An 11,731-nucleotide genomic window follows, 5' to 3' on the forward strand; every position below is an offset into this window, starting at 1 on the left:
TACACTGACTAGCCGAAGATTTAAGAAAGGTTTCTTTTATAAAAAGTATCAAGATTTAAGAAAACATCCCGAGGAATTTTTTAAATACTATCGAATATCATTAGGCAGTTTCGATAAAATTTTGCGTATTGTGCATAACGGTGTGCCGAATAATGACAGAACACAGAACTTCCCGCGGTTGCCGCGTCAAATGTGTGCGCTCCAGTATGAGTTCTATGCACTACAAATTTTGGCGCGATTTTTTCCCGCTAGACATTCTGTAACAAGTCGCGGTTTCAAAATCAATCGCGGGAAAAACGGTCAATGTGGTCGCTTCCATTAATTTCCTCTACTCACAAAAGCAGGCAGTTAAAATCCGCGGAGGTTTAGACGTACTACGGCCTAGGCCATAAATACAATTGACTCCCGCCGCCTAGTTCTCTCAATGTGGCAATGTGTTCAAAATGAATGTTTCGGAAAAACAGGAAATTTAGAGTAATCAATAACCATTTTGCATTCCATTCCGCTAGAGAACCAAAACGTCATTTTAATTGGGCATTAAAAATCGTGACTTCTTCCTCGAACTTTGAATGTCACTTCCACTCTTCAACGAATTGAAACGAAACTATAAATAACTGAATCATCTAGAAGGTTTTTCCTTGAAAATGCTATTTGAATCATATGATTTGGTAATTGATGAAAGAGAGTTGTTCCTTTCTTGAAGGGTAAAATCACGTAAATTTCATCCTCAACGGGCAATAAAATGAAAACTTATTTTCCTAATGGGACCCACTGGAGATTTTTCCATATTATTCAAATCATTTAACCATTTGTGGAAACATAATTTTCATATTCATTTTCAAGAAGGATTAATTTTTGAGAAAGATAGGTTTTGGCATTCTACTTTTCGAATTATGTTAATGATGTGTTATTCAATTCCATAAGGAACGTTTGGAAAACAAAGTGGATAGGAGAAAGTATTTTTATATAATTCAATAGAAGTAGTTGTTTCGAAAGTATTTTTTTGTATTCCAATGTTTATATGCGAGTAGTTATTTCGAGAGTGCTTTTTCTTCCAGTTTGTGCCTGGAAGTGACTTCTTTGTATGATCATTTTTATAAAGGGTTCATTTGGAAATTAATTGTCTTTTTATTTCCTTTGGGAGTTTTCCAAAATTTCTGTATGAACATGGAGAAGTAGAAATCTAAAACTTTTCTTTCCCAAAAATTAACTTCCCTTAAAAATATACCCATTTCAATTCAAACAAGATTTCTACGTCTGGGAGTAAATCAAATAGGCCAATGAACATCTTTACGCATTGCCATGTTAATAATGAACCAAATGCTTAATCTTGTGATGTTATCGATATTGGTGCTGAAGATGCAATAAGGCAAGTGTCTTATTCCGAAAAAACGATGTGCAGTACTGAATGTTCGAAGATTCAAACTTTTCATTGACATTTTGTAGGTATATATCGTAGAAGTTGCGTAAAGAAGAGATCCCTTGGAAGCAAAATAATGATATGAGCACATTCACATAAAGATTGAAACAATATTACAATATCGCTTACTGTATTTGTTATCTGATATAATTTATGTAAACACTGTTTAATGGGAACACTTTCCATTTTTAGAATATAATGCTATGATCGGAATATGAATGAGAAATCATGTATGCGATGATGACAATAATTATCAGAGATGCTCAAGGTCTGTTGAAAAAATAAGGTGATTTTTCATTTTTCTCAAAGTTTATTTATTTATTCACCAATTTCTATTTTGTCCCTTCCAAAGTAGTCCCCCTCAAATGAAATACACTTATGCCAGAGTTTTTTCCAATCCTCGAAGCAGTTCTGACATGCACTTTTTGGTATGTCCTTGATCTCTTTCAGCGATTCGGTTTTCATCTTTTCAATCGTAGCAAAACGCCGTCCCTTCATTTGTCTCTTCGATCTTGGAAATAGAAAGGAGTCGCAGGGGACCAAATCTGGTGAAACCGGTGGCTGAGGTATAACTGCGGTGTTTTTGTTGACAAAAAATTATTAACAAGCAATGACGAGTGAGTAGGTGCATTATTATGATGCATGAATTGTTTTCTCTCACTAATGGATATTTTCTTCGTATTGCTTCTGGCAAGTGACGTATAACTTCCAGATAATACTCCTCATTGCATGACCGTACTACCATGTGGCAAGAACTCCCGATGCACTACGACACGGTAATCGAAGGAAACAGTGAGCAAAGCCTTGACATTTGATCGAACTTGGCGTGATTATTTTGGTCTTGGCTCTTCCGTGATCTTTCATGATTTGTCATCAGTTATGATCCTTTCAAGCATATCTGAATCGTCATTGACGTCATTCAATAATTCATGAGCGATGTTAATGCGACGGTTTATTTGGTCAAAATCCAGCAATTTTGGAACGAACTTCGCTGCCACACGATTCATGCCCTGAATTTCCGAAAAAAATTGCACGGCATGAGCCAACTGATATGCCGACATTCTCGACAGCTCCTCTAATAGTAATTCGATGAATCTCCATAACAATTTTTTTCACTTTCTCAAAATTTTTATCGGTTGTTGATATGCTGGGGCGTCCAGGGCGAGCGTCGTCACCAACATCCTCTCGACCTTGTGTGAAAAGCTTGTACCACTTGTAAACATTCTCTGTCTCGAGAATACAATCACCATATGTCACTGTCAACATTTCGAGTGTTTTTGATCACTTAATTCCAACAGAAAATTTGATGCAAATTCTCTTTTATTCAATCAAAAGCAAAATTTCGCCGAACTCGCAAAATACTTCTCACTTTTATGCCTATCACCAACAAACTAAACATGCTAAACAGCTGAAACTGTGAACATATTTTCGAGACGAATGTAGCAGACCTCGGAGAGTGTATTTTGAATCAGATTAGATTAGATTTTTGGGGAGTTAGCCCATAACCTGATTCACTGCAACCTTTTTAGATCTATTGTGATGATTCTTGGTTGTTAGAGCTCATTGTCGAACTTGATCTCTTTGATGAGACTCCATAGCCTTGACACTCATCCCTTCATAAAGCTGGCAGCCTCTGGTTTCTCTTTCCCGCATCTTACATGTATCAGCCTTGCTATCGCTTCGCATTGACAGTGCACAAGCAGTGCGGTTTCAAAGTGTCTTTTGAATACTTGCTTCTAAAGTTTTTGACTTTCCGGCATATTTTGTTTCTCAATTTTCAAGAATTTTTGAGTTATTCTTGTTAGTTGTTTGTGTTCACTAGATTTTATTTCCACCTCATTATATACTGTGTTGTATTGAAAATTAAATATTGTGGTTTTGAAGGGGGTAGGGCTTTGCTTTTTACGAACTTTAGAAACAAGTTGATTGAAAGCTTCATTTACGTACACCTTCTGCAGTTGCATAATGGTACCCGTTGAATAACCTTACTAAAGGAATCCTAAAATTTTAATTGAAACATTTTAGTTAAGCCATCACTCTGGTGCTCAACCTATAGCTTATTTTGTTGATAGTAGTAATCTAGAGTTGATCAACTCAATCAATTTTGATATATCACCGCATTGGTGAGAGTTGGGATAATTTATATTTGTTTTTAAGGTCATAGGCATTGTGATATCGAATGGGCACTATTTAGTGAATGTGTATTTCACATTTTATGTAACCCGAATAAACCACTTGTTTCCAAATGGTGTTCATATCAAATTGTTATTGAGAAGATCAATGACTTGTTTTGATCTTTCTAGCACAAGTATGAACGCCCTGAGCGGAAGATTTCAGATCTGGCTCAGAGAACCAGAAGTGGTCGAGAGAGAGACAGTACCACTACTCGTAGGCAAATAAAACCGTCTTTTGTTTTTCTTCGGTAAGAACTCATTCTCAGAGCCAGAGCTGTACAAATAATGAGAAATATGCCATCGATAACATGAGAAGATATGAGTCATTCGTGATTTTATGAATGAATTGAGTGCTTCATCTTGTTATGTTATTCAGATAGGTGCTAGCTGAAGAGGTAATGAGAGAAGTGTCCGCCATAGACGATGAGAAGGTTTCATGTAAGTGGAATTTTATCTCTTCAACATTTTATATATTCAACATTCAATGTTATTATGAGAGGCTTTTTCTTCCAGTTTGTGTTTGAAAGTTACTTCTTTGTTTCCTTTAAAATTCTACGAAGAGATGTTTCGGAAGCCACTATTCCTAAACCGTCATGGATTTTCTGTTGAAACTTTTTACTACACCCTTCCTACTTATGAGAGTCATAGATAATTCGTTACACATGGTTTGGGTTGCAGGAGAAGTGCAGGGCGTACATCTCGACATTATCAGGTGAACGACAAATTGAAACGAGCTATTGTGTCAACGGAACCCTTAGGTACCAGTCGAGATGATGGTAAACGACCAGATGGCATGTCTGTCATACTCTGGAAATACGGTAAACCTGTGATACAGGTTTACCGTATTTCCAGAGTTTACCGAAAGTTCGAAGTCTGCTGGAACCGCAGCATTGTCTATCGAAAAATTGAAACGAAAAATATACCAAAATTTTGGTAACAACTATTTGTTCCATCCAGTAGCGGTTCAAATTTTTGGTGTTTATGGCCCGAAGTCTCGTTCATGAACTCGGAAGGAGAATAGGTCAAGCAACAAAAGATGAATGTTCTACTTCTTTTTTGATAGAAGGTTATGCTGCTTCGGTCCTTGGAACTACTTCTCCTTCACATAATTTTGATGAGATCATGCATTGCCTTAATTTCAGTACGGAACTAAAATCTCTTCGAAACAAGCCGAAATATGTGGATATTCATCAGTCTTCTGTCAAGGTTAATTCGCAAGTGATTGATCGAACTTCTTATTCAGTGCGGTTAATGGACTTAGATCATTCTTCTCCCCTCAATTACGAGTTGCAGCCCTCGTGGTTCTGGTTTCCTTTCAGTGAAACAGCTTCATGAAGCAAGTGCCGAATCAATCCCCCTACGAAACCCTTCATTATTTGGAAGGATCGATTACAGCTTGAGAAATGGTTCTTGCGCAGATTCTGTGAAACATGCTCTTTCTTACGAATCAGTAGAGAGTTGTCCTGAAAATTTTGAGAAGAAAATTGGATTGGAGAATTTAGGCAACACTTGCAACATGAATAGCATTTAACAAGTATTGTTCATGAGAAAGAATTTCAAGAACGAGGTTTTAATGATGAACGAGAACGACAATGTTTCCTACTTATTCACCAAACTCAAACAATTATTCATGCAGCTGCAGTTTCGTAAGAATGTATCATCTTTCCCTCCAACCGATTTCCTGGAGTCTTTGAAGTCCACTAGATACTCGTTAGGACAACAAGAGGATTGTTCCGAATTCTTGGGGCTCTTGTTGAATACTCTTCGTGAGCAAAACAATAGCAGAATCCATATTCCTGACCGCTCTGGACTGAATGTTTTCGTACAGTCTATCTCGTCTTGTGTTTGTCAATATTTTGCTGGAAAAATCCTCACTTGTCTACTTTGTAGAAAATGTTCAAGACGTAGCAAAAACGTATGTGAATTTGTACAACTTCAACTAGCGTTTTCTAATATGACTAATAACCAGTCCGTGCAAAGCTCATTGTTAATTCATCTGAAAATGTAACTTTTAACAGGTGATGATCGACTGTATTGCCAAACTTGCGCCAAACTAAGTGGCTGTTATAAGAAAACACGTATAGCTGAGACACCAGTCAATCTAATGATAACACTGTTGATCTTCAAACATGAATCAATCTCTGACGGAAGCACCAAACTCTTACGAAGGTTAGAAATAGATGAACACTTCAATATAGCAGACCACTATTATAATCTTCATGCAGTCATTGTTCACTGTGGTTCTGGTGTTGAATCTGATCATTATTATGCCTTGGTCAAGACGAAACATACTGGCTTGAGTTTGATGATAGTCGTGTCACTAAGTGTTCTGACGATTTCTTGAATTTATTGGAGCCTCTGGAGACATCCTACATTCTGTTTTATGAAAGAGAGGACATTGGCAGATCAAGAACTTCAGATGATGTGGTGCTGCAGGTTTTTCCGGGTTTCCTGCAGCTGAAAAAGCAAATGCCACTGGAATCAATGAAGTCGCCCCGGAGCGCCAATTAATTTTTGTTTTATAATTTCATGATTACAAATTATAATATAAATAATTAGATTTATTATCACTTGTAACCATTGATTAGTGATTTACTTGCTGTTAGAGAGGATTACAAATATTTATAAATGATACATTGAAACTCATTATGAAATCCGTCTAAAATTGGAATAATCATACGCGGAAACATCAGTTACTGGTGCTCTTCTAGGGCGCTTCTTTCTAGGGGCGGAAAATTTTACTTCTCAGTTATTCGCAGAAATTAATTCACCCCCTTCTTTAAGCACTCTTTGAATGGTTCTCATTGAAATACTCAATACAAAATAAACCTTTGTGTTGGAATAGTTATTTTTTGAATTTATTCAGTGTTACCTGTAGCGAGATATGTTTTATTTTTCAAATTTGTGCGTATCCAACTCACATTCAACACTTTATAAATAATTGATTACTTCAAAAATCATTTCACGTGCCTGACTTTTGATGACTGGTTTTTTGTTTGGTGATGAAATTTTTTCAGAAACAACACAAATTATTTGGATAATGCCAAACGCCAACAGCATTGAAAGACAAGTAATGATACGCCTCTGTACAAAAAATTTGTATGTCTTGCAAGAGCTGTAGTGAGGGTTACATTGAAAATGAGTTTGTGTGCAAGGGGGCGGGCTCGCCAACACGTTTGGCGTTTGCTGTACGAATTCTCCAATATCCATCAAGAAACATCAGTAGCTACATTCAAACAAACTATTGAAGTATGTTTTATTCGAAAAAGGATCCATCCATCCATGCAGACCAGCAAATTTGTGAACACACTGTGCGATAGAGCGCAGGATGGGCTCGAATTGATATACACATGGTGTTAGGAACACTCACTGTCGATCAATCCCAAGAAGACAGAGATGGTCGTTTTCACCAGGAAAAGAAGTTTAACGGGCTTAAAACCTCCCGAAATCTTCAAAAGCCAACTAAACTTCTCTGAACAGATGAAATACCTTGGTACTATCCTCGACAGGAAGCTAACATGGAACTCTCATCTATAGAGTAGAGCAAAAAGAGCATATGTGGCTTATGAGCAATGTCGGAGGACAGTGGGACGTACGGAGTCATTGTATGGGGACCGAAAGCTCTACAAGCAACGGCCATTCAAAAATTATATCAAATACAGCGACTGGCTTGTTTTCAAACATCACAGGAGCTATGAGAACAACACGAAACGCGGAAATGGAATTAATTACGGGTCTGACCCCTCTGAACCTGTACGTTAAGGAGGTTGTGTTAATGGCCATGGTACAATTGCGCACGGCTGGTGTAAACTTCGAAGTAGGAATGGGTCAGACTGGGCCTGTGGCACGAAGCGCTTACTGCGCAGCCTTTGCTGCAGGCAATCAGTGATGCAACTGAACCTAGGCTTGTGTTTAATAAACCCTAAAAAATACAAATTAAACTAAACTCAGAGTCAGATGCTACAAATGCAATACGCATATATACAGACGGCTCAAAAACCAAAGAAGGCTCAGGATGTGGAGTGTACTCCAGATCACTAAGCCTAAGGATTAAGTGGGAAATGAGAAACAATATCATTGTATTCCAAATAGAACCGGGTGGTATGTCAATCGTCACAAAAGAAATAACCAGGAAAGGAATTTCTGACAAAAACATAGCAATCTGCACTGACAGCAGATAGGCTCTATTAGGCTTAAACAGACCATTTGTAACCTCAGGGTTAGTACTAAAGTGTCACCAAGATTTAGCCAAAGCCTCGGTAGATAATAAAATTATCCTGAGGTGGGTTAAAGGGCACGACAGGAGTGAAGGTAATCGCATTGCCGACTCTTTAGCCTAGGAAGCGGCTGGACTAAGAATTTTAGGACCCAGTGTCACCTACGCCTACCAACTGATGACTTCGATACCTAATTGCGGAACTAGCCAAATATTACACCCATGCTCAATCCCTAGAGAGATGGGATGAAATCAAAGGATGCAATCTTGCCAGGATCACCTTGGGCGACCCTGGGAAGCTAGCGCCGAAGAAATATCTGGCAATGAAAAATCTACGCTTAGCAGAAGGATTTCTGACTGGCCACTGTCAACTGAGGAAACAACTCCATAATATGGCACTAGTGGATACACTTCTATGCAGGATGTGTGAACAGGAAGATGAGAATGTCAGGCATGTCCCATGCGAGTGCCCGGAGTTATCGTCAATGAGAGAGTGTGTGTTCGGCGAGTCTTGGCCTACACCTACCGTTATAAAGGAGATATCTCCCAGTGACCTGTCCACCTTCCTGGAAAGGACAGGATGAACGATGATCTAGGAGAACAACTCCTCGAGAGGATGCACAATAAATCACATGTGGCCTAAGTGCTGTGGGCTTATACTCATCCTTCCTACTCTACAGATACAGATACAGAAGGATCCATCTTGAATTTAACTAATAATATTTATAATGTTCCACTTGCAACCAATTGACACCTACTTCCGTTGTAACTCATTGCCACTATTTCCAAATATTTCAGCCACCATAGACACTATAAAATATTGGACAACACTTCATTGTGAGACTTTCACCTTGAATTTTACGAATCCACTAGATGTTTAGTATTGAACGAACCTGAAAAGATCAATATGTGTTGAGCTTTGTGTTCCATTTGAAAATTTCACAATTGCAAAATCTCTCGATATTATTGTACCGTCGAATTCCCACGGACTATTCGAATTATAGTTTTCTCTCCACAGTATAGAAGTTCCATAAGAATACCAAATATAAATGAAGAAAGCAGCGCTTACATTTTCAAAATAAGGAAAAGTAGGATCCTCCACTTTCACTTTCAGCCAATACGCAAAAATAACCGCACTAATAGCACAATAAACATAAAATATTTTACTCATGTCTTGCATTCGAAGCACACTTTGATAACATGCATTCACTTCATTGGCACCAACAATAAAACTCATCTACAGAATAAAGCATTATGATAAATTTAAAACAAGATGAGAATGATATTTATTTAACTGTTATCTTTTGTTTGATAACAAGGGATGTTTCAGTTATTTAAACAAACTGCAAGTTAGTCCCATTTTTTTACTAAGTAGATCAAATATTTGTTGTTCTTTCATATTTCAATTGTTGTAGTGTCTTTATGATCCCAAGAAACTAAATTAACTTAAGATACAAATTTAACTAAATAATGAAATATTGAACAAGAAAACACGAGTAATTGATATGAGCAGTGAACATTAAATTTGCTGATAGGTATTATAAACTAAAATATAAAAAATTGTAAATAATTGAGTGGAAAAATACGAGTAGAATAATCAATATGGGCAAACAGTCAAATGTGAAATTTTCATAATTAGTATCGAAATTTTAGATGATTCTGGCTATATGAAAATCGTACAATCCTGTATTTTTACTTCAGTTCATTAAATACTTTTTTATTTCTTCAGGAATTATAATATAAATTATAATTACATCATGGTGAATTTATTTCTGTCCAAAATCAGATTTGAAATTACAAACTGATAATAATTTTGTTTGTCTAGTGTTTGTCTATGAATATTATTGATTTCTATGAAATTTATGAATGTAACAACAAATTTTTTGTTTGTATAGTGTATTTAAATCTAATAATGTTTTTGTTTATACAAATTAACTGTTGGTTCTGGGTACGATGATTTATATATATGCATTCGATAATTTTATTTTGTTAAGATTTCAAAGGTCTTGTTGTGGATTTATTAGCTGATACCCGGATAGAAATCAGATAAGGCAGTTGTGAGTATAAAGGTTGGGTTAGGTCCAAAGTGTCTATTCGAAACTCCACCGCAACCCGCAAGGGTTTATTGTGGCTCACACATATTCACATTCGACCAAATAAACTCAGCTTCTTAATGAAGCCGATTGGTTTGTATGATGAGTGGTCTTTCAGGTCAGATGGTGAGAGTACGGCTCTGCCGAACTCTAAAAACCTGATTCGGTCCCCAGCGGGGCAGGCACAAAGTATGTGCTCTGCTGTTTCATTATTTTCCAAACAGAGGCACCAGAACCGGAAGGTGTTTTTGATCCATCTGTGAACCAACAACTATCTGCTCTTAATATTTACTTCTTCCGGAGGATCCAGTCCTCTTTACTTGGGAACAGTACGTTATAAGACAGTTCGTAGTTGATAGTTGGAGGCATAAAGTTGGAGGCAACGGTCTGTTGCACTCTGCATTTAATTGCAATTGAATTGTGCATTGAATTGTGCAATTGTCAATGTGCACAAGTCCATATGCAAATGAAGGTTAGATAGCCCCTCTTTCCAGAAAAATATGGAGAGGAGGTAGATCTGGAATGATCTACATGGCCGCTGACGGCCATGGAGATCCTTATGACTGTCATGATAGGTATTAAAAACTGACATAAAAGAATTATAATTAATTGAATAAAAATATACGAGTAGAAAAATCAATGGGCAAATAGTCAAATGTGAAATTTTCATAATTAGAATAACATTTTCAGATGATTCCGGCTACATGAAAATTATATAATCCTGTTTTTTTACTTCAGTTCATCAAATACTTTTCATTTCTTCAGGAATTGTTTTATATAATATAATTACAGCATGACGAATTGATTTCTGTCCAAAATCAGATTAGTAATTGCAAATTGATTTCTATGAAATTTATGTTCAGATCAAATAAATTTTTTGGTTCATGCAAATTCACTATTGGTTCTGAGTACGATGATTCATATATGCATTATGTATGTTTTATTTTGTAAATATTTCAAAAATCTTATTGTGAATTTATTGGCTGATACCCAGATAGAAATTAGATAATGCAGTTGTGAGTATTTTTTTAAATCTTAATAGGAATATAGTTCCCGATTTTCATTACAAAACCAATGAGAGATGCAATGCAATGCAAGTGTTATCAATAATTATAGTATTGGTACAACTGTGCAATATTCTTTCAGAAATATTCATATACGAACATTTTTGGAAATTCAGAGTCAGTTTATTCTATATGATGGAATTGGCCGATACTTGATGATACAGTGACTCATGTGAAGCTATTGATAGTTAGACATCGACAGATCTAATTCCTTTGAATCTGCCTATTATATATGCATTTTAGATCCCAAATTTTTTATATCTTTCTTGGGTTCATTCCGAAATATTGACAATAGTGCGGAGTTAATTTCAGTTTCATTTTCTTCCTACCCGTATTATATTGTACTTCCTTCCACTTGTTTGCATCCTAAGTTGTGAAAGAAAATTTGCTTCTTTCAGATACTCGTTTTCTTTTCTGGGATTTATGATTTCTTCAGTTACCCCTGTTTTGAAATCTTCGAACTCTTTTGTTATAATATTAATCTGACCCACTGAAATTATATTTTGACCTGTAATATCAGTAATATCGTTCCTTAATTTTGTCAGTAAATTCAGTACTTCATCCATTTCACCAGCTTCGACTATTTTTAGTTATCAAGTAGTTCCAAATAGTTTTCATTTCTTAGCATATGTTGTCGTTTTTGCACTCTCAAATATAGTTTCTTATATTAAATTCAATCCAATCTGATTCAATAATTCATAAAAAATAACTCGAGTATCGAAAAATTTAATGAGGAATCGATCTCACGTGATTATCCATCACTT

General features: G+C 36.3%; 1 protein-coding gene across 3 annotated transcripts in view; it reads right to left on the reverse strand.

Moving 5' to 3' along the window:
* The window catches only part of LOC111508891 (esterase E4), a 76,323-nt gene extending 67,261 nt beyond the window's left edge, over window positions 1-9,062 (reverse strand). The window contains exon 1 of one of the 3 annotated variants that reach the window (XM_074178344.1): window positions 8,880-9,062. In XM_074178344.1, coding sequence (XP_074034445.1) covers window positions 8,880-9,047 — 168 coding nt within the window. In that variant the 5' untranslated portion in view covers window positions 9,048-9,062. The remainder of the gene's footprint in view (window positions 1-8,879) is intronic. The other 2 variants (XM_074178342.1, XM_074178343.1) reach the window with 2 other exon arrangements.
* Between the last annotated feature and the right edge of the window lie 2,669 nt (window positions 9,063-11,731).

This window comes from Leptinotarsa decemlineata, unplaced genomic scaffold, assembly GCF_025532065.1.
Source record: "Leptinotarsa decemlineata unplaced genomic scaffold, Ldec_3_MD MMD2_tig00003736_RagTag_RagTag, whole genome shotgun sequence".
NCBI classification, from domain to species: domain Eukaryota; kingdom Metazoa; phylum Arthropoda; class Insecta; order Coleoptera; family Chrysomelidae; genus Leptinotarsa; species Leptinotarsa decemlineata.